At 35.1% G+C, this 24310-nt stretch overlaps 1 protein-coding gene across 5 annotated transcripts in view; it reads left to right on the forward strand.

Annotated features, from left to right (window-relative positions):
* LOC141945319 (sodium channel protein type 2 subunit alpha-like) overlaps window positions 1–24310 on the forward strand; it is a 78786-nt gene that overhangs the window by 20886 nt on the left and 33590 nt on the right. For 2 of the 5 annotated variants that reach the window (XM_074873324.1, XM_074873325.1), the window contains 13 exons: window positions 6565–6888; window positions 9037–9154; window positions 9532–9622; window positions 10371–10499; window positions 11138–11229; window positions 12093–12329; window positions 15844–15904; window positions 17170–17311; window positions 18158–18364; window positions 19183–19473; window positions 20109–20483; window positions 22056–22188; window positions 22987–23225. In XM_074873324.1, the coding sequence (XP_074729425.1) occupies window positions 6616–6888; window positions 9037–9154; window positions 9532–9622; window positions 10371–10499; window positions 11138–11229; window positions 12093–12329; window positions 15844–15904; window positions 17170–17311; window positions 18158–18364; window positions 19183–19473; window positions 20109–20483; window positions 22056–22188; window positions 22987–23225 (2388 nt within the window). In that variant the 5' untranslated portion in view covers window positions 6565–6615. Of the gene's footprint in view, window positions 1–6564; window positions 6889–9036; window positions 9155–9531; window positions 9623–10370; window positions 10500–10946; window positions 11039–11137; window positions 11230–12092; window positions 12330–15843; window positions 15905–17169; window positions 17312–18157; window positions 18365–19182; window positions 19474–20108; window positions 20484–22055; window positions 22189–22986; window positions 23226–24310 lie in introns of all 5 variants that reach the window. The other 3 variants (XM_074873329.1, XM_074873330.1, XM_074873328.1) reach the window with 2 other exon arrangements.

The raw sequence follows: 24310 nt of genomic DNA on the forward strand, positions 1-24310 counted from the left end.
GATCTGCTTGCCTAAGTGATTGCAGATTCTAAAAATGGGCTTATATTAGAGAAATTTTATTTTTTAAGATTAGCTGTAGCGTGGTCTACCTCTTAAACATTTTTCTTTCCTGCAATATTAATATTTTTCAGATATCTTTGAGTATTACTGTAAATTCATACATTGAAATCAGAGGTTATTGAATTGAAAATAGGTGGTTTGGAATAACTTCAGAAAATATACAGGTCATGTAAGGTGGGTTGCATATAAGAAGTTGAATCCCTAGAACTGAAAGAAATTCAGTCTGTCTTTCATAGGTGTTTGTTTTAGTCTTTAAAATGATTTCCTGGACAAGCTGTAGAGAAAGAAACAAATTATAAATGAAGGATGTGGCAAAATATTTTGTTTAAAATGAGTTGTCCCACTTAGTGCTGTTGTATTGACACAGTCTCTTGCCAAGAAGTATCAGGGGTGAAATATACCATAGGTCTAATTAATTCGGTCTCAGAGCAATTAATAATTCAGAAATGTTTTAGTGCTTATTGATGTTTAGCATTATAAGTGGACAAATCGTGTATGTACTTTTAGCATCTACACAGGAAATTATTTGAGAGGAGAAGGAAGAATACTAGATTTTTAATTGCTGATTAGAGCAGATGATTTCTAGATTTTTCTAAGAACTTTTCTGGATTTGTATTATAGCCAGCTTCTTGTTTTGCAAACTATCAGAGTAGTAATATTGAAGTAGCAGGGATAAAACCAGCTTATTTTCTGTAGAAAATGTAATGGTCTGAAGGCTGCATCATCGAATAATGACAATATAGTAGTTAATAATGTAAATCTTAATTTAAATAGTAAAATTCAATATCCCTGAAAAAAGCCATATTCTTTTATATACACATGTGCACAAAAAAGACCATAGCAAAGAAAATATTTGTAGGTTTGCTTATGATTCATCAAATTTGATCATTTGCCTAATTGAATTTCACTGTACATCTTCACCTGACTGTCATGGTAGTAGCTTCTTATTTTTAATTAATATTCATACATGTGAGACTTACATGTTCATTGACACTTAGTAATTTCACCTGGCTTCTTTAGTATGCTGAAAACTTTATTCAAGTTATTCATATAGCACTAAGAAATGAACCATAATACAGAGAGCATTGAAAATAATACTGTAAAAATGAATCATTATGTTATGGAACATAGAGTAGTAACAGCAGATGTATTGTTTCTAACTCTGAAAAATATGAAGATAAGTATACTATGTCTGTATGGGAAACGCATTTCCTCCGTACTGAGGGGCTGTTGCTCTATGGTCTGGGTCTAAGCTTGCACATTGTTTTTGTAAATGTTAAAATAAACGTTTTGTAGATTCCTATAGAAAATATAAACAATGTATGGCTTTTCCTTTTTAGCCCAGTGAACTCAAGCTCAAAACCTCAAACTTCTACCTGTAAAATAATATAAGACTAGATTTAATACAACTTGGTGGAGAATGTATTGGAGCAGCAATCTGTTTACACATCGAATGTATAAAGAGATACACTGTTTCTAAAATGACATAAATATGACCCTGATGCTTTTCTTCATATAGATATTAAAAATATATTTTAAAAGATAATTTAAAAATTATTCTTGGTCATTCAACCATATTCCATAAGACTATATTAATCTTTACATTAGTATCATGTTCTTATAGGTTCATTCCTGTACCCAGGAATTTCCTCCTAATGTTGTGCAACTAGATAGTCAGTGGTATGCAGCAGTTGCCTATAATCTTTCATTTATAACTTGCTTTTTCTGTCCTGCTTGATGGAGAGAGTCCATTCAGGCTTACATGCACAATATAGCCATGTTGGATGAGAAGCCTATTTCTTAATAGTAAGCTGAGAAAAACAGCAGGGGTTTATGTGGTTTTTGTTTGTTTTGTTTTGTTTTTTTACTGTTAGTGGATTATCTTTTTTTTGGAGGGGGATTGGGTGGAAGCTTTCAGAAGAACCTTTGTGGGGTTTTCAGGAGGAAAGGGTGTCAGTTTTAGTGTCTTGAGGATTCACTTTCTTTTTTGTTTTCTGTTTTGTTTTGTTATTACCTCTAGTTTGTAATACAGAAGCCATCAAGATTGCAGAAAAGAGAGAGAGAACATTAAGTCATTAAACCAATCCATTCATCTTTCTTGGGTAAACTGATTTCCATGATATAAGTAGCATCAGTTTGCTCCACAATGTTACAGAGTTTATATACGTGCAGTACTTTAAAAAAAGTAATGACAAGAAAATATTGTCACTGAACTGTAACTCAAGATGTATTTAATAGGTGTGGGGTTTTTTCCAAGCATGGGTTGTGATTGGATAGAAGAGATTCCTGTGATGTATTGGAAAAGAACCTTTTGCTATTTTATGTTAACACCGAGAGATGTGCTGCAGTCATTGGCTATAGTGTCTCTAGAGAGAAATACTGGAGTTCATCTCAGCCCTAAGGGTACCTCTCAAGCCTTGCTGAATAAACTAGTGGAATATGAACGTGCAAGCGGAAAGATTGGTTTTCATTCTGATAACATCTGTGACAACTCAGGAAAAACTGCCATAAGGCCATAGTGGTATTTGGTAAAATGAACAGTTATGAACTTTTAGCTTTACATATTATCGACTTCTAAAGTGTAAATTTAGCCTAAATGCATAGACTGACATAAGTTAGTGACATTTTTCAAGTACTTGTTTGATAACAAGTAGTTTCTGCAGGCATCTTATTCATCACCTTCTGAGACTATGTTCATAATGTTGACTAGAAAACTATTTATAAAGTTTTGTAAAGTCTTTCTCCAAGAAATGAGCACATCCTCCAGAAGACTAACTGAATATTATGGTATATATTTGTCTTATTCTCTAAGAGTGTCTCTCCTTTCTTTTTGTTGACATGTTTGTTTCTGCCTGTTTTGTTTCTGAAGATAGTCATCTAACCACAAAGTTGTGTAAGTAGGTCTTAGACTGCCAAGTATGCCCCTACTAGTTCGTAGGCATGGTGGACTGGTCAGTGGTGTGTAGCTGTGCTGAAAAACCTGTATTGTATTTAGCTCATAAAGAGCAGCATGCCTGTAACAGGGCAGCACTGTGTGTACAGCTCCTGTTTTTTTTGATTTTTAAGGTAGAAGTTGTTCTAATGGCTGTAGATCTTGCTCTCTTGTCTCTTCAGACTCTAGAGTTTGTGCAACCATATAACCATTTTAGATTATAATTGAGTGTGTGTGATTACATATACTGTATATATATAAACTAGTTTGCATCATTCAATACAGAGAAGGCAAATTTTATTTAAGTGCGGTCTTCAGAATCTGTTACAACACGTACACTATTGGTTAATATACCATATAGAAATTTTTTTTGGGGGGGAAACCTACTAACCTAAACCTACTAAACTTAATACTGCTACTACCTTGGTGTAGGAAAAAGCCCCTGCTAGTAAGAACTTTCCTTGACTTAAAAACCAATTTAAATAGACATGGCTGCTCGCACTAAGGAAATACTTGTGAATTTTCAGCTTACAAAAAAAGAAGCAGATAATAACACCCTCCCCCCCCCCCCCCCCCCATTTTATTTCTGAAAAACAGTGTTGTAAGCTAAATATGGGACCTAAGGGTACCAAATAATACCTGCATTACTTACTTTAGCTCTTAGGTAAAAATGCAGCTTATGGAAAAGGATCCTGGTGTCCTTCCTTGTAAGACAGATCTCTGTCTTCCTTTTTGCTGGTACCTGACTGCTGGGTATTTAGTCACAGATGTCATTCAGCTTCTGAAGGAAAAGTACCTCTTGAGACACAGCTGGTTTTCAGTCCAGTCGTGACTGGGCAGATCTTCAGGGTCACTGGTGCTATGGATTTGAGAAGGTTTTGCTGGAGAAGGCTAAACAACGATCAAACCTTTCAGTTGAGAATGGTGAATCTCTTTAAGATGTCACAGATGAAATTATTCATTTTTTAATAAATAAGGGAAGATTTGGCATTCTTGGGCTTTCTGTTCCAGAGAAAAAAACATTTCTGTGTTTTCCTAAAATGCTCTGTGGCTGACATGAAAAATGTCTGATTGCTATAGCTATTTAGTAGGAAATTTCTCATCTCTTTACTAGCCTGTGCAAAGACCCTTTTTTGTGTCTTTTATTGTGGTAAAGTGTATTTGCTAAGGACTCAAAAGATCTTGTAGCACAGCTGAAAAAGCAGGGAATTAAAGTCTGTGCATACCCTTGACTGGCTGATTTTGAGGAAGAGAGGGCTTGTGTGACGTTAGGTTGCATGTCCATGAGAATTTATTTTCTGCTGGATAATTGTTAAAAAATAGAAAGTTTCCTCAAGTAATGTTAAGTTGACCTAAAAGTTACCTAAAAGTTGACATAGAAGAGGCGGATTTCTGGGATTCATGGTGTCATGTGTTAACTGACTTCAGAGCTGTTACACTTTGTGAAAAAGTATGTCATCAATTTTTTTCCTTCCCAGCACACCCCTACTATATTGAGCTCACACTGTGATCAGAAAAGAAGTTATGTCTAGCCAATTCTCACCTCCTGGGTAGCACAAGCTCAGACTGTGACATTTTTGGTGACAGAAGCCTATAGCAAATGGAGCAACTCATCTAAATCTGCTTCAACTTTTTTCCTCTTGGGAATGAGGCCTCACAGCACCTTGACCAGTGTTCACAATATTTCTGTACTGGGTATCTGGCCATGGCGGGGCTGCATGGGTGGCCTCTGTGAGTACAGGCTGGGGCTGCCCCATGCTGGACACAGCCAATTCCAGCTGGCTCCAACCGACCCACCACAGCTGAGTCCAGCAGCCAAGATGGTGGCGCCTGTGGGAAGACACATCCAAAAAAGGGCAAAACGCCACATGTCAGTGTGAGTCAAAAAAGTGTGAGAAACAGCCCTGTAAACACCAAGGTCAGTGAAGAAGGAGGGGCAGGAGGGCTCCAGGTGCTGTAGCAGAGATGCCCCAGAAGCCTGGGACAGGCCATGGTGAAGCAGGTATTTCCCTGCAGCCCATGGAGGAGCATGCCGGAGCAGATATCCACACTGCAGCCTGTGGAGGACACCATGCCAGAGCTGTGGCATGTGGAGAGCCCACATCGGAGCAGTCTTATACTGAGCCCTGCAGCCTGTGGGAAGGACCCATGCTGGAGCAGGGGAAGAATAGGAGGAAGGAGTAGCAGAGAGGACCTGCAGTGGTCTGACCCCAGCCCCCATCCTTCCAGGGCCATGTGGGGAGGGAGGAGGTATAGGAGTTGAGAATGAAGGAGTGAAGTTGAGCCTGGAAAAAGAGACAAGCAGAGGGAAAGTGCTTTTAGGTTTTGTCTTTGTTTCTCACCATCCAAATCTATTTTAATTGGTAATAAAATATTTTTCCCCAAGTCGAGTCAGTTTTGCCCATGACAGTAATTGGTAAGTGTCTGTCTTTATCTCAACGCATGTGCTTTTTCACTTCATTCTCCCCCGTCCCACTTTCTTTTGAGGAGTGGGAGTGAGAGAGCAGCTGGCTGGGACTCTGGAAGCCAGCCAAGGTCAATCCACTACAAGGTTGTGTTGACAAGGGCTGCAACACTCACCAGTGTCAACAAGCAGGACTGGATTCCATTCTGTCTCTGTTCATAAAATTGGCTTATTCTGAAGATATTGTGCCCATGAGTGTTAACTGTGCTCTCATTGTGGAAAATAGAAACCTTAAAAGAAGTGATCTATTATTGTTTGTTGTAATTTAATCAATTTATTATTTTTACATCATTTGAAAGTATATCTGGCCTCAGAGAGAGTACTGTAACTTTGGAGAGAGTATGTTGTGTTTTTTATATAAATCTAACTCTTCATCCATCATAACTTCTTTAATTATGGGGCATAGCACCACCAAAATTACAATTAAAAATCAGGAAGATGCAAGTCAGGAAACCCAAAAAGGGAAAGACTAAACTTCAGCCCAGTTGCTTTCTTCTTGTGCATATGGCTTTAAATGTAGAATGTAGTACCTGTCTAATAGTATAATATAAACATTAGTTTAGCAAGCATAGTATAAGCCACCAGATGGAGTAGTGTTGCCATCAGAAATTAAAAGAGTAATAGAAAAGGTATGGTTTTTCTTTCTACTTTTGTAACATAACTTGCAAGATTTTTTAAGGTACTGTGCCAACTTGGTGTATAAATCCATATGTTAGAAGCTGTAACCATTGGCTGTAGTACATAGCTGTGTTAAAACATTTCTTACTTTTTCACAATAAGGTGTGTTTTAACTTAATGTTTAGACTAGGGTGAGAATGTTTTTCTTGTTGTGAGGTTTGTATTAACCTGAGTTGACAAACTGCATGCAAATTTGATTTTTCTGTTCCCATTTCGTTTTTTTCCTTACCTCATAACTTGTATCTGTTTGCTATGTCGTTACTGGTAGCTAATTTTCTATTACGATTCTGACAATTAATTAAAATACTTCTTGCTACGGTGCTTTAGAATTAAAAGAGAGGCAGATGATGACTATGCCAAAAGCTTTTAGTTGTGGATTTTTGTTGCTGTTGCCCTCTATTTTCTGTTTCTTTTTTTCATGTTTTCCTAGGATCTTCTTGCACAAGAGCCTAAAAGCATTTAAAGTTTGCAGAATGAAAAGATGGCACAGGCAATGCTGGTACCACCAGGATCTGACAGCTTCTTCTATTTCACCGAAGAATCTCTTGCAGCTATTGAAAAACGTATTGCTGATGAAACCTCTCATTGTGACAAAGATGAGCATAAAGATGATGGTGCTCATGAAGAAAATCACCCAAAGCCAAGAAATGACTTGGAGGCAGGAAAGACACTGCCATTTATTTATGGTGATATTCCTCCAGGAATGGTGTCTGAGCCCCTGGAGGACCTGGATCCATATTATATCAATAAAAAAGTAAGTATTTTATATTAAGAGTCTAATTAGAACATTCCTGATGAACTATGCTCTGATGTGGAGGTAGTCAGAAGCGCTGGCTGAAAGTACTATATGGTATGTGATACCATGTTAATTATTTTGAATACACTATAAATATGACTAACTCTTTTGCTGAAGCTGCCTTTTTTTTTTTTTAAAGAGCTTTTCTTTTAATGTCTAAGGCTTCCTTATAATGATATTTTGAGTTAGTGGATTTTGCATTAGATGTCCTTTCTTCACCAAATCTGATTGAATGCTGAGCCTCTCTGTTCCTGGGGTTTCTAGGAAACATAGTACCTGAGATCTAGTTCAGTAGGGTGGTCTTTGGACAAAGTGCTCATTCAGTCATCTGCCAAAATGATTGACCTTGAAAAATTATTTCCTTGAAATCTAATAGAAATACTTGTTTTATAAAAAGTTAAATGTTAAACTCTATTTGACTAGGGAGGGACATAAGTAAAAAAAAAAAAAAAAAATTATCACATATTGCCAGCTTCATGCGATGTGATTTCTGTGGATTGGTAACAGCTTGTCTCACTTACAGATGTGAGCTCATTGTACTAGTTTGCTTCAGAACCATTGCAACTATTCTGAGTGTCATGGGGAAGATTTGATTTTTCTTGCCACTTAGATTTTTCCTGATTATTTTAATAATCAGGATGATTTTAATACCAGTTCTCCAGCAAGTAATCACTCCCTGCATTGCCCCATGAGGAACATGAAGACAGTACACTGGTAGGACAATTTGAGGTCTCATGCCCTCAATAATAGTATGTTACAGAGCAAGGAAGTTCTTGAAAGTCTGTGCATCATTCCTCTTAGAATCACTTTACATCTACATGAATACAAAGTTTTCCTAGAAATTTTATATAAACGGTGTGGTTTTGTTTAATGTAAAAGAGGATTTGTGGCTCAATATCAGTTCAGCAAAACAGTATAAAAATAAATTCATGTGAATAGCCCCACATTAACTTCTCACATGGGACTGAGTGTAAAGACTAAAACTCTGTAGTAGACCTGAGGACAAAATCTAAATTTATATATACATGCTGTAATGTGACTTGGTTTCTTTTATAGATATAATGTTAACAAAAGGAGAAAGGATCAAGGGTGATGACTTTGGCAAGTACAGATGAAGGAAAAATATTCTTCTGTAGGCATAAGTGGAATGATGTTCAGAATGAAAGCAAAATTGAGTTTACATTAAGAAGGCAGTAGAAAATAAGCAGCGAGAGGTTATTTTATTGTGTGTAATCAATAAAATGCTTGTTGAATTAAAAACAGGTTTTTGAAATGAAATACTGGATAATCAACAGGTTAGTATCTTGCATGTAAGTAAGTGACCAAAGAGCTATATTATCTCAGTAAGAAGCAACTAACTTAAAGCAGTGTTTTTGCTAGTACAGAACATTGAAGACTAATAATCAGATGTAGGTTTTTTAGTTATTTTAGTTCTTGTTGTTTCAACTTCATGAAGGCTACTGTCAAATGATCTATTTCTTTGACAATAGAATATCATTAGAAAACCTACTTATTTCCGGATATTAGCCTTTTGGGAGAATAATCATAAGATGTAGATTGAATTAAGATTTCATTAGGTGATATTTTCATTGTGTCTCCTAGTCAAAATCAAAAATGGTTGCATAAATGGTACTAGTGATGACTGCACAGGCAATAAAGGCAGTAAAGCCTTTAAAACCCAAGGATGGCTCACCTCAAGCAGTTTTAAAGTTCTGAAATGGTTAAATAGTTGCTCGTAAGTGTCCAGAAATTGTTAGTTAAATGCTTTGTTTTGCATTGCCATCTGAAGTGCAAGTAATATAGCTGGATTAATTTTAAATGTTAAAAATGACAAATTTTTAATTATATCCTGGAAAATGCTGAAATGAAGATTTTGTTTAAGGGCACAGAGACAAAGAATGTATGGCGTTCGGTTTTCTTTGCTCATGTGAAAAGTTAGAATCTGATATTTGCTTGTATAATTCTACTGAAAATAAATTGGGCTACTTATGTCTGTGTAAGTGCAGCCTCTTATCCTCTTATTTATGGTAAGATTGCCAACATGTATCCTTAATTTCCTATCTCCTATTCCCCCCCTCTTTTTTTTTTTTTTTTTTTGTTTTAAAGACATTTATAGTATTGAATAAAGGGAAGACAATCTTCAGGTTCAGTGCCACACCTGCCTTGTACCTTTTATCTCCTTTCAATATTATTAGAAGAATAGCTATTAAGATTTTGGTTCATTCATATCCTTTTCAAGTGGTTTGTTAAAAATTATTGCTGGTCTTTTTTAATATGTAATAACACTGGGTTTTTTGGTTTGGTGTTTAAATGTCTTCCTACCCTTAATTCTTTCTCTCAAAATGCATTGGAGCTAAGATTTGTCACTTTAACCCTCTGATGAAATTCAGAAGAGATGCACAGCAGATATGCCTAGATTAGAGTTAGTGGTATAGTCATCATTATTGTGAAACATCTTTGCATTATTTATGACAATGCTAGTGATAGTAAACTGATTTGTGTCATATATGTTGTCAGTGTTCTATAGTCTGGTCAATTCCTCATGTTTTGTCTGATGCAAATTCAGCATTAAAAAAGAGTATGTTCCTTAACTACAGTCAACATTGTTCAGCATGCTCATTATGCTCACTATTTTGACAAACTGTGTATTTATGACGTGGACTAACCTTCCAGAGTGGACAAAGAATGTAGAGTAAGTATACTTAAATTAGCTAGTAATTTTTTAAGTGATTTAAAAACAAAAAGCTAAATTAAGAGCTAGACCATGTAGTTTTACTTACCCTTGTGTGTAATGCCAGTATTCTCCTGTTTCTAGCCTGGAGCTTAGTCCTAGCTGCAACTCACAGCAGCACAGACCTGCAAGCTCTAGGAAGGAAAGGCTGTGATATTGTTAACCTTTTTCTCTGAACAAGACTCTGATTAATACAGTTCAGAATGTTTGTGCAAGTAATGTTTTTATGCATTCTTCCTCTTGAGCTGTTCCTTTAGCATTTTTATTTTAAAAAAGAAAAAAGGACGAAAATAGCCATTCAACCTGAAACTACTGCTTTGTAGTGTGGAAGATGCTTTCTTAAGTCTACCTGGTCAGCCATCAAGTAACTTTATCACTTACTCATGGATTTTATCTCTGACATGGCAACTTTGCTGAAATTTTTATTTGAGCAAAAGTATTTTCTTCATGTTAGTCATGATTATTATTATTTGTGCTGAACTTTCAAAATCTTATATGCCAGAAACTGCAAAAATATGTTCAGGTAAAATGAATAAATCTAGTTATCTTGCAGAAGAATGGTGGGAAAACAGTCTTGGTTTATGTGAGTTTGTAACTGCTCTTACAGTATATGTACTCCTCACTGGTTTTGAGTGATTTTCCTTTATGCCTGTGATGTTGTATTACTGAATGACAATCTTTTAACTTTTGCTTGGATGTTTTCTCACAGGTATACTTTCACTGGAATTTATACTTTTGAATTTCTGGTAAAAATCCTTGCAAGAGGCTTCTGCATAAATGATTTTACTTGCCTTCGTGACCCCTGGAACTGGCTTGATTTTGTTGTCATTTCCTTTGCGTAAGTATATAATTTCTTTTAAGTAAAATATCAGTTAGAATTTTTTTGAACCTGTAACAATTTGTTTGGGTTATTTTAGCTCATTTAAAATTAATTGTAGTTGAATTGTGTTTCAAATTTTTCCGTTTTAATATTTTACACTAATGTAGCACACAGCAGAATTAGTGGACTATTCCACAGTATGAAAGAGAAGTTACCACTGAACAATCAATTTTAAATAGTATTTGAAGAAGAAAATCAGGGAGATCCATTTCATTATTAATTTGCATTTAATGAAAATACGTTAAGGGTGTGTTTCTTAGGGAAAACTTAGTTGAAACAGGAAAATATGAATGCAAGTCTTTCATTTAAAGTTGCCCCTTCCAAAAAGTATAGTCTGGAATACAGTTCCAGGTAAGTAGTATACACTCTACCTTAATTCTGAATAACTGTGATTTAATCCTACAGGTATATAACAGAATTTGTAAACCTAGGCAATGTTTCAGCTCTTCGAACTTTCAGAGTATTGAGAGCTTTGAAAACTATTTCTGTAATTCCAGGTAAGAAGTAGCTGTGTAAAATGGTAGGCGCTCTACATCACCTCTGTTTAATTTTGTGTGTGCTGTCATTGTGTTTGTGTGTGGAATCCCTTACTACAGATATGTGACAGAGTTTGTGGACCTGGGCAATGTCTCAGCGTTGAGAACATTCAGAGTTCTCCGAGCTTTGAAAACAATATCAGTCATTCCAGGTGAGAGCTAGGTTAAACACTGAGGCTGACTGAAATTCCACAGAAGCTGAACTCATATTTTTAACAGAATCATCCAGGTTTTAATCTTAACTTCAATTTGATTCCCTTTTTTAATTGTCTAAAACACTCAGCCTCAGAGTTTAATACATTCTTGCATGAGAAATTGAATTCCATAGCCTGTGTATATTTCCATTTCATGATGTCAAATTTTCTCTCCCATGTTAAGGATCAAGATTAATTCTTTTTATTTTTCTCTTACTAATGTGAATGATACTGTTTATTGAAGACATTTGGGATTGAAAATTTCAATCTGTTGTAAAAGTTGAATCCCTGACAAAGGAATAAGATAATGAAGAATAGCATGGGTATTGCATGATGTATTTATTACCTTAAGATGCCTATCTTCACCAAACCCCACCTCCACTTGAATAGGATGCAACAGAATGCAATCATTAAAATTTCTATTACAATGCAGTTGTGTTCTGGTTTTGTTTGCAGTTACGGAACCAATATATTGTGTATTGGAATAGAATACTGGCAAAGGTTTGGAGCAAGAGGCATCAAGAAGAAAATAAAATTAACTATTTTCTTCACATGTAGTTTACATGTATAGAGAGCATGAATAAAAAGTTACTTCATTTGAAGAGCAGGTGCTATGGAATGTGTACCATTCATTCCCATTCATATTTTCAAATTAATTTGTCAGGAATGATGAGACTTATTGGTACCTTTTACTTTGGAAAACATTTTGAAACTGTTTTTGTGAAGCTGTGCATGATATTTAATATTGTGTTGGAGTAGTTCACATTGCATTTTAGCTTAGGTAAATATTTAATGTATAATAAAAATCTTTCTGTTTGCAGGCTTGAAGACTATTGTTGGAGCCTTAATTCAGTCTGTGAAGAAGCTCTCAGATGTAATGATTTTGACTGTGTTTTGCCTGAGTGTATTTGCACTAATAGGACTGCAGCTGTTCATGGGCAACTTGAAGAATAAATGCTTGTTATGGCCATCAGAAAATTCAACGTCTTTTAAAAAATACCTAGCTCCGTACTTTAATGGTACAGTGTTTGATTGGACGGCATACATTGAGAATGAAAGTAAGAAATACTGTTGTAACTTGCTAAAATTTTTGTGTATGAACACACCTACACAAGATTACTGTTTCATACTGTAGGTTAAAGATAAGAATCAATTAAATAGGGTGACCAAAGAGTAGGGATTTTTATGTATTGGATCTCAGACTCATGCTGACATGTTTGTTTTTTCTATTAACTGCACTTAGAAACGTATTTATAGGTTTAGGTTGGTTTTAGAATTACAGAATCATGCAGGTTGGACAGGATGTCCACAATTGTCCAGGACAACTGCTGCTCAGCTGCAGGTCCGGTTAGAGCAAACTGCTCAATACCATGTCCAGTCCAGTTTTTAATATTTCCAAGGATTGAGATTCTACAGCCTCTCTGGTCAGCCTGTTCCACTGTTTGACCAGTCTCACAGTAACTTTTTTTAATACCAGTTCAGAATTTCCCATGCACAAATTTTGCTAGTTGCCTTTTATCCTTCCAGTGTGTACCTCTAAAAAGAGTCAGGCTTCATCTTCATGACAGTCTTTCATGTTATACTTGTAGGTAGCATGAAGATCCTTCCACACACGCTTTAGCCTTCTCAAGGCTGGATAAAACCAATTCTCGTAGCCTCTCCCTGTATCTTTAGGTTATAAATAAAACAGAGAAGCACTAGATAAATGTCAGAGATTTCCTAACTAAGATGTACTTTTATTATTAGGTAGAGGTAAGAAATCAATTGCTCTCTGTGAAATGAAGAACTCAATAAGCAAGTAGAGATTCTGGTATGGAAGGAGATGGTATCCATCTGTATGACCTATTGTTGTTGCTAAGGGGGCTGACAAAGACATCTTTATCCACATATTTTGCAACAGTCTTAATCTCTATAGACGAAAGTGATAACATTCAGGCTGATTTAGAAACAGATTTGTGATAGCACCAGTAAAGCTGTAATACGCAATGAATCATGAGATGTAGTATAACAGCTTTTAGTTGCCAAAAATTTAATTCATTTTTATGTGTGGGTTTGTGCTGGAAGTGGATTCACAGGATATTGCTCAGTAATTAATTGTAAAAGTAGTGTATTTAAGTAAAATAAAATTGGTAAAATAATGGATACTAGCTTTCCTCCTCACTGACCTAAAAGAAAATACAGTTGTTGTAGGCTGAGTTTTGATAAGTCATATTTTCTTCCTTAAAAATGAACATTAAAGTTCTCTGGTGTTTTCTGTATTTTCAGATTTTCTTTCTATACTTCCGAATTATTAAAGTTCTGGAAATTCTGTGACTGTAGTTACATTTTCTATGCAATCTATCATTTTAGCTAGTTTATTTACCTAAGAAGGGTTGTGAAAATGGAGTGGTGATAGTGCTTTGTGGGCAATTTTGGCTGATAGTTTATATGCTGTAGAATACTTGTGAATTCTCTCTTCAAATACAGTATATAGATTTTCTATTTCCATTTCCCACTAAGTAGCAATCTAGAACTAAAATCTTCCAGAATGTCAGTTGCTTCCTATGCTACAACTGTTGATATTGCTGGTAGGCTCTACAGAGTGCTGATGCAGGCAAGGCAGTTCCATCCAGTTGTGTTTGTATTCCTCCTTTCTTGTATAACCTGTTCTTAATCATTTGTATGTGTCAGATGCATTATAATTTTACTAAGCTCAGTTGTAGATCCTACTAATATTTTTTTTCAGCATATCATATGCTGGTCAGCCGTGACCGAGTGTGATACCCTCTAGTGACTTTTCTTAATGTCTGTGCATTTTCATTTATTAAGGAACAAGGCCAGATTCACTGTTATAAAATACATGCACAGATCTTGTATCCACATGTCAAAGCACTGGCACCTGGTATTTAGATCAGTATCTGAACATTCAGAGTTTTGGCTGGTTCTAAAGTTATTATGGAAGTAATAGGATTATAGTTTTTCTAACACTGTATAAGTACTGTTCTTGAATGGTAGGATTCTGGCATCACTAGTTTTGATTTAAGTTTTCAGTTTAGAATCCTCCTATCTTCACAGATTCTTCATCCCATGGGCTGTTTCTATTTAAATACTACACTAGTTTTTTACCCTGTGAAAAACCAAAGCCTTCTGTCAGCTTGAAAGGTACATTGAGGATGACAGAAGATTAGTTTAACTGAGATAAAAGTTTTCTCCAGGTCTCTGTCTCTTTTCCAGATGTCAGTGCCTGGCTATCCTCACAGTGAAAAGTTTCTCCTTATATACAGTCAGAACCTCTTATTTCAAATTATGCCCATTGTCTGTCATTGTGCTGCACACCAGTGAGAAGAACCTGGCTCTGTCCCCTTGATAACTTCCTTGTAGTTGCTGGATGCTTTCTATCAACTCCCCCCACAACCTTCCCTTCTCCAGGCTGAAGAAGGCCAGGTCCCTCAGCTCTCCTCACAGGCTGAATGTTCCAGGCCCCTCATGGCCTTGGTGACCCTCTGCTGAACTTGCTCGACTTTATCAATGTCTTTCTTGCACTGGGGAGGGGGGGGCAAACCTGGACACAATATTCTAGGTAGAGTCTCATGGGCACTGAGCCAAGGGGGATAGGCTCTTCCCTCACTCTGCTAGCTGTGCCTCTGTTCATGCAGCCCAGGAGGCTGTTCCCCTTCTTGGCTGCCAGGGCACGCTTCAGCTTGCTGTCTGTCTGCCAAGAGCCCTGGGCCTTTTCTGCAGAGCTGCTCCCCAGTCATTCAGCTCCCAGCCTGTATCACTGCACGGGGCTCTTCCTTCCCAGGTACACAGCTCTGCGTTTGTCTGTGATGAAATTTATGTGTCTCCTGTCAGCCCATTCCTCCAGCCTGCCTACATCTCTCTGAATGGGGTCTGCTCTCACTCATATTAACTTCTTCCCCAATTTGTTATCATCTTTCTATTTGTATCTTTTTATTTGTTCTTTTTTTTTTTTTTAAGGACAGCACAGTTGTTAAAGGAATACATTTTTTTATTAATGATTATCTCTGAAGGCTACCACCTTATAATTAAAAAAAAAATTCTGTGAAGTTGTTTATTGTCATTGGAGCATCCATCTTCTTTTTAAATGTTACCTTCATCTTTTCAGTCACAGGATGTGCTAGTAATGTTGCTCTGACTTCAAAACTGTTAGCCAGCTATTGTAAATAGTTTCATTTGAAATAAGATATGTTTTAATTGTCTGATTACAGTCTACCTACTGAATAAGAGAAGGAGTTTTAAGCTTTGTGCTTTCTTTCTGTCATTTATTGAACATCAGATTTTGGAAGGATATTCAGAGTTTGCTATGAATCAAGAAGAGAATATGCAACTTATATTGTTCTAACCATTGTTCTAGGATTTTATTTTTACATTGAGTTTTTATTTATCCTTTAATTTTGCAACTTTACTTACCAGTATGGCTGTGCCAGTATTTGAACCCATTATTGGGAAAACATGAATGGGAGATTATGAACATTCAAACCATGATAACTTGAACATGGGTTCATACTCACAAACCCCCCCCCCCAAACCTCCTTCCATTTATAATCATGTCACTTCCTATTTTTTCTTTAGGTCATTTCTATCGCATAGGAGAAAAGGATTATCTGCTTTGTGGCAATAGCTCAGATGCAGGGTAAGGTACACTGAAAATTACATACTACCTGTCTAAACAAAATGTAAAAAAAGCCACTCTAAACTTAAGAAGTTAATTTAGCTACCTAAATTCACAATAATATGTGGTCATGGTTCATAGTAAGTAAACACTTGAATGAGTAAAACTGTTAAATAAAAAAACACTGTGAATTTATTTTTAAAACTTATGTAACTAGGAAATTCCATTTCAGCAGGTAGATACTGCATTATCAATGACTTAAGAATATACTTCTTTATCATGGGTTTCATGTGGTTTCTCATCTCTAAAATAGGCATGGGGCACTGGGACTTACGACCAACTTTTGGGAAGACATCTTCAGGATTCTTCTGTCTGTGGACTGCGTGCATAACACTGTCTTGCTCTCTTTTTGTGACATTACTTTGTAATAAAATCACATAATTCTATATTCTAATGATGTATCAGTCCATCCCTTGGCTTTGGTTGCTTATGTCTTTAAAACAGATATACTTAAATCTTTTTTTGTAAACATTTTGTGCATATATGTAAGTAACTACCAGATAATTTTATGTGTGTGTAAATACACATCAAATATACATGCACACATATGAAATCTTTATAGTGTTTTTCTATAGAGGTTTTGGAGGCAAGAACCTCTTCTACCCTTCAAGAACTGAAACAGTGTGCCTACAGTTGATATCAAGATTGGATCACCTACTCTCAAAACTGATATGTACAGTTTCAGGAGATAAAAGTACCACTATGATGGTTATTTGCTGTTGAGGAATTGGTAGAATTTGTTAATTTAACTTCAATAATTCACAAACCCGAAGAAACCAAGAAATCTGGTATGCCAACCCTGCTGACAGAAAAAATTCAGCATAAAATATATATACTGACTTTTTTTTTTTTTTTGGCATGGAAATATGCACCTTAGGGAATGTTTGTGTTAAGTAAATATATTGTTTCCATTGAAGAGGTATCTGCAGAGCTAATACCAAACTGTTGGGAAAAAGGTTTATTTTGTGTATAATGGTGAAAGAAGGTAGGAAAAAAGATTTTTGTTTACTTGCTTGCTCTTTTCTGGCTTTTTTTAAAGAACACTCTTTTGATTTCCTCACTAATTTTTAAAATGTTGTAAACTGCAAATAGCAGCCCCCTTCACAGATTAGATCTAATTAGCCTTCATTAGAAGCTCGAGATACAATAATTTAAAAACAATGTTAGTGTTATATGATTTTTTTATATGCATTGCTTTACTTTTTTTTTTGTTTTTTTCCTCCCAGTAAATGTCCAGAAGAGTTCATCTGTGTGAAAGCTGGTAGAAACCCCAACTATGGCTATACTAGCTTTGACACATTCAGTTGGGCTTTCTTGTCACTGTTTCGACTGATGACACAGGACTACTGGGAAAATCTGTATCAGCTGGTGAGTGTATAGAAAAAATTGTGGTTAGTGTCTTACTGTCCCCCAATCAAACATGGAAAGGCCATTCATATTTGTATTACATACCGTTGTTATTGTTAGCAATTGAAAATGAACAATATTTATGAAACGGAACAAATTCAGTTGCAGAATTAAGCAGACATGGGCACTTCCTACAGAATCTCACATGATTTCTGAAGAGGCACATGAGGTTTATTCGATCGTTTATTTGATTTTTACAGTGTATATTTCATTTTGTGCCTCACGATAAGATCTTCTTTTCAGAAATTTTAATATTTAGTTTAAATTGTAAAAATACTCTTTGACAGCAAAATCTGAATCTTCATTTTTGTACTTTGAATACTATTTTTGATAACTAGGAATGCATGTCTTGATATAAATTTTCTAACCATAGCTTTTCATTATAAGGTGTGTGAAAATTTGTTAATTATAATAAATATTGTCTTTGAATTATTTAATAAATTGTGCCATCTTTAATTCTTTTGGTTATTTTACGGGGAAAGCATGCTAATACATGGTAAGCATACTAAGCATCCAACCTGTGATATGCAATTTACATTAATTACTCTGATCCCACATCCTTTTCAAGATTATTAGGCATTAAAAGAGGTTTGTCTCAAAGCAGCATGATCCTTAAACAAGTTTTTCACATACGTGAATGCTCCATTTATTTTGATTACTTTGTAATTCAGAAAGCTTATATGATCTTATTACAGAAGGAAGAACAACTCTATTGAGTTTTGCACTTTTCAAATTCAGTAAATGCTTATGAATGCAGAACTGATGCATGTCTTCACCAGATGGATCATTTCTCTTTTTCTCCTGTAGACACTACGAGCTGTTGGCAAAACATACATGATATTTTTTGTTCTGGTCATTTTTCTGGGTTCCTTCTATTTGATTAACTTGATTTTGGCTGTGGTTGCCATGGCCTATGAAGAACAAAATCAAGCAACTATGGTTGAAGCAGAACAGAGGGAGGCAGACTTGCAGCAGATGCTTGAACAGCTGAGGAAGCAGCAAGAAGAAGCTCAGGTATTTTCTAACAAGAGTTTGAGCTTTAGTGTATTCCTTTGCATGCTATTCATTCAAAACAAAACCAATAATTGAATTTAGACTGCTTTCTCTATGGCTATTGCGTTTTTAAATGTCTAAAGCAGTAATAAATTTCTGAACTGAGAACAAAAAGTACTCCCCAAGTCAGAATAATAGTTTTGAAATAAATATTTCTTATCTAGGGGTAATATCCTGTAACCTGTCCTGATGATTTTTCAAATTCTCAGCTTAGAAATAATTACAATACTTGTGAAATACTTGTCAAGCCTTGAGTAAAGTTTAAAATATTTTTATTCATAAATTTCTGACTAATTTTTACTACTTGTATAACCACCAGTGAATCAAAGACTGGAAGCAGTACCCCAGAGTTTTCTCTGCAAAGCAGCTTAAGGAAGCTGTTACTTACAATAACGGTTAAAATTATTTTACTAAATTAATACAGACTGAAGTATGACTCTGTTTAGCTCTTTTGTTTGCAGTTGCATTCACTATAAATAATAAATGTATTAACTTTCAAGTATTTTCTAATGAACTTTGTGGCAGAATGCTGTACACAATGCAGACTGACTCCATGATATGTATGCAAAGTAGAACTCCATTTGAACAGCAACTTTTGTAACTGACCTTTTACTGTAACTCATATTACAGAATTACATTTGAAGTTTTGCACAAATCCATGTAGGCTTTTGTCACTCATCTAGAAGTAATTTGATATAAATCTTAAGAACAAGGACTATAGGTTTCTTTAAAAAATGGTGTGATTTGTAAAGCATCACATTAAATAATTGCTGTGGCAGGCAATAGCAGCAGCTGCAGCAGAGATGACCGAGTACAGTGGTGAAAGTGGGACTGGTGGACGCTCAGATAGTTCTTCAGAAGCATCCAAGCTTAGCTCAAAAAGTGCCAAAGAAAGGAGAAATAGAAGGAAGAAAAGAAGGCAGAGGGAGCTCTCTGGAGAAGAGGAGGACATGAAGGATGAAAAGATTCCAAAATCTGAATCAGATGGAAGTATCAAAAGGAAAGGTTTCCGTTTTTCTTTCGATGGGAGCAGACTTGCTTATGGGAAGCCATTCATATCACCCCACCAGGTACTGTGAATAGTGCAGTTGTAATTTTGTGGGTTTGTGAGATAACTGTAATATCCAGCAAACTTCACTACATCTTTGCAAAGTAATACAACCAAGGAAAAATAATATTGCATTGTTTTTAAATACCAACTTACTGTTGGTATTATTTTCTAGATTGTACCTAAACAAGTGTTTTGAGGATCCAGTGGGTCTTAACATGCACAGCAGCATTGCATTTTCCTAGTTAATTTGAAATAGGAATCCCTTTTTACATCATAAAAGGAAAATTTAAGTGTATTGTATCAGTGTAGAAGACTAAGGGTATTGATATCTTTTAACATAATGCATGATCTATGTGGATCATTAGAATTTCTAGAAGTCTTGATTTTTCTCTTTAATACAGAGATGAAAAATACTGTGGCCTTATGCATGTTCATTTTTTTTCTCTCCAATAATTTCTTTAGGTATACCGTAAATTGACCCATTCAGATGACTTTAATCTCTAGTGCATATGTCTGAAATCTACCTAAGGCAGTGTATTAAAAATAACACTGGCAGATTCCTGGGGAATATAAATTACTATTTTTTAAATATATAGACATGCATTTTGTATATTTAAAATCTTCAGCTGGCCATTTTGTTTGTTTCCTTTGCAGTCTTTACTGAGCGTTCGTGGCTCCCTGTTTTCTCCCAGACGTAGCAGCAGAACAAGTCTTTTCAGTTTTAGAGAATACGGAAGAGAGATAGGATCTGAAAATGACTTTGCTGATGATGAGCACAGCACGTTTGAGGATAATGGGAGCAGAAGAGGCTCTCTCTTTTTGCCACGCAGACATGGTGAACGGCGCAGTAGTAACATTAGTCAGGCCAGTAGATCATCAAGAAGGCTGTTTCCAGTGAACGGGAAGATGCACAGCACTGTGGATTGCAATGGGGTGGTTTCCTTAGTGGATGGACCACCAGGTCTGTTGTCACCTACTGGACAGCTTCTGCCAGAGGTGATAATAGATAAACCAACAACTGATGACAATGTAAGAAAGTTTTAAATTACCCCAGGTTTCATGACCCTTCTTTATTGCACCTGGCCATGTTTTAATGGAATGAAATGCTTTGAAAATGGTTAAGAAGTTCTGAATGCTTTTGCATATCTTACTGTAATGAAATGGGTTTATGGTGATTTCACTCAAAAATGAGAGGCTGAAGCATGAAAATGAAAGAGAACAAAGTAGCAGATTTTTATATACCTGCAGAGCAAGGATATGCATGCACCTGCATAGTGAATCAAATTAGTAATGTGCCATTGCTAAATCTGTTTTAGAATCCAAAATAGGGTGCTCAACTTTCTAAACATTCTGCATATTATTATGTTAGTTTGAATTTTTATCTTTCCTTACGCTTTTAGCCTCCCTTCAAATGTATTTCCTAATTCTCTATCAGTAACCTGCTGGTTCTACTTTTTTCCCCATCCATATATTTGGTATTGTGCAAATGTAGCATAGCCTTTAAGATTATGTTGACATTTTAGAAGTTCTGAAGGCCTTCTTTTTCTCCTGGGTCTCTGAGATGATCTGAGTTTCTCACTGCCTAGGATCAGGGTATAATTAAAAAAAAAAAAAAGTACATGCAGATTCATCCATTTCTTCCTCTGGACAGTTTTCCCTTTTCCCTCAGTCTGCTTTAGGAATGGAACAGAGAGATCTGTTGCATTTTTTTTTTTCCTAGAAACCTTCTTTTACTGAAACAAAAATTTTTACTTGGGTCACAGCATCTGAAAGTACATCAGCCAGATTCCTACAGTTATCAGCCAAAATCCTTACAGTTATAATCTTTTTGCCGTTTATTATACTTTAATTTTCATGCAATTATTTAATTTACTGAAAAAAATCTAGCCATGCTCATGCATTCAAAACTTCTTTATTATTGAGGTCTGGTCAATTATATGACTATAACACAGCTTTCAATGTTTTTAATAAAATACTTTAAAAAAAATTATTCATTTTTCGGGTCAATTAAGTTGGACTTTTGTTTCTTTAGTTGAAATTCATAAAATAAATCAGAGATGATGGCTATGAAAGGTAAAATATATCCTTTAAATTAGTTTTGAATGGGTATGGAGATCAAGACCGATCTTTTTAGAGAATTTAGAGAATTATTGTTATTGCAGAAAACTTCCTAGTATAAATCACTTACTATAAGTATTTTGTGGTTGAACTAGTTTAAAAGTGAAATATTGGTAGAGAAATCATGGAACTGGGAACTGGGAATTTTTCCAATTCTAGTGCTGCAGCCAAGTTTCCTCGGCTATGTCTAATGTGGAGTTAATAGTAGTTAACTAAAATGCAGTGGTAATCTGGGAACTTAATATCAAAATCTTGTTTTAGTATTTTATAAGTATTAACAGTATTCAGAAGTACAACATGAAAATAGTAGTTAAAAAAAAAAATACTAGGCTTATGTTATGTATAATGGGAAAAAATCTGATGTAACGGCACTTAAATACAAAACTTCACGTATCATGAATTCATTGAAACTGAAGTCTTTCTGATACCTGTTTTGCAGTATTTATAGAGTTGAATTTAATTTATGCCCCTCTTTTTTTATAGAGCACTACTACAGAAATAGAAATAAAAAAGAGGCGTACAAGTTCTTACCAAATACCAGTGGAGTTGCTGGAGGATCCCAGCTTAAGGCAAAGAGCCATGAGTATAGCTGGCATTATCACGAATACAATGGAAGGTATGTTATAACTGCAGGTGCATGAACTTTCTTGACATAGTCTTAGACTTGCTTGAAGGTATTATATCACAGTGCAAATACAGAAGGCAAAAAATATGTAGCCATTGCAAATACATAAACTGAATAATAGAACAAAAGTGCATATGTACAGTGAAAAAAGAAACTAAGGAATCTGATAAGCAGGCTAAACTAAGAAACATGTTCTAATTAAAATAGATAATATGTATGTGTTTTATAGTAGTTATTCATGTTTAGCAATACGATTACTGGAAGAAATGCCTTGTGATAGATTTTTCACTAACTATACTGTAAAAATGTTACAGAAAATTAAAGGCAAGGCCTTATTTAATAAGGAGAAAGAAATTATTAGTAAAATTATTTGGAACAGTGAAATTGTTGAATAAGCTTGACTAGTTTTCAGAAACATATTTATGGTGAAATTAATCTTATTTTTCCCAAAAATAAATATTTAGAAATTTGAGAGGACTGTGAAGTTGGAAGTTCTACTGAGAAAACTATCCCTAAGTGCAAGCATAAATAGTGGGGTTTTTTTAAACAGGATTGTATGATATTAAAAATAGACAACTTTTTCAATTATTACCTCAAAACTGTTTTTTCTTCTAGTCTTCTAAAACCTTTTCAGTCAGCAACAATAATTTCAGTCCATGGAAATCTGAGGAGGTTCCTCCAAAGATCTTTAATGATTCGGATAAATATTAAAACCTGAAAAAGCAGATAAACAAAAATTTATCTCTCTTTCTCCAAAAGTTGTTCACTATACGTTTCTTTTTTTCCCAGAACTTGAAGAATCCAGACAAAAATGTCCACCTTGCTGGTATAAGTTTGCCCACACTTTCTTAATTTGGAATTGTTGGGAGCCCTGGTTAAAAGTAAAGAATGTAGTTGAATTTATTGTAATGGATCCATTTGTTGATCTGGCTATCACTGTTTGCATAATTTTAAACACACTGTTTATGGCCATGGAACATTATCCAATGACTGATGAATTCAATAATGTACTTAAAATAGGTAATCAGGTAAGTCCATCAAACTATATAATTTGATACAGTTGGAACCTGGTTTCTCTTTGAAATAGAATTACTTTTATTATTTTTATTATCATCCCATAAAATAACTCTTAAAGCTTAATTGTACTAAAAATAGTCTAAAAATAGTATTTGAGATATATTGTATGTAAGAATTTGATTTCTATGTAAAAACTTATGCAAATGGGTTTTTCAACAACCAGTTTGAATGACACAAAACCAAAAGAAATCTCACTTGTTTTTGTTTAGTATTACAAAAACAGTAGGAGCCAAATTAGATCCTTTCTACTGTAAGTATCATTGACAACACAAGAGTTGGGTGTTATTTTGGATTATTATTTGCACTGTTATTTTTGTATTTCCATGAAGAATGTTGCTTTGATTGGTCCATACCAGTTTGGAAGGCAAAGAATGTGTGACTTCCTCCAAGAGTGTCTGTTGATACAATTTGGTTTTGTTCCCTAGTGGACACAGTCTGTAGGCTGGGTTTGGGGTGGTTGTTTGGATTGTTTTATAATGGCAATAATATAGATAATGTTATCTGCTATACTTCTTAACCTGTGCTTATTGTAAGTAGTAATTCTGGTGATTATAATGTAGCAAAATAATAAAACAACTTGGTAATTAGAATATATTAAATTCTAGTAAGTGTTGGGAATATATTCAGGTTTAAGTCCAGAGTTATTAATGTGTCAACATTTAAATTGTATGCTGTGTTTTTTTTAGCCAATACAGACATCGTTCAATGTTTTAATCTTAACCTGGAGTCAGAGATTATTTACATGGAAGATAATCGTGTCATGGTGCTCTTTAAAATAGATTCAGGATGTATTTGAGGAGAAAGACAGGGAAGATGAATAGGTTAGGATCAATAGCTGTTGCAGAGGGTTGTCTTGTGATCATGCCTGTGTGCTTTACCCAGGAAACACAACCATTTTTAACTTTCATATGTTATGAAGTAGATTAATATTAATTAATTTTGAGCTGTGTGAGTAGAAGTGTTCCTTCATGCTGATAAGAATTTGTGTTTCCTCCCAGTCAGCTAAAATGCCACTATAAACCAGGTGTAGTTTCAG

This window comes from Strix uralensis, chromosome 6 (assembly GCF_047716275.1).
Source record: "Strix uralensis isolate ZFMK-TIS-50842 chromosome 6, bStrUra1, whole genome shotgun sequence".
Classification (NCBI taxonomy): Eukaryota; Metazoa; Chordata; class Aves; order Strigiformes; family Strigidae; genus Strix; species Strix uralensis.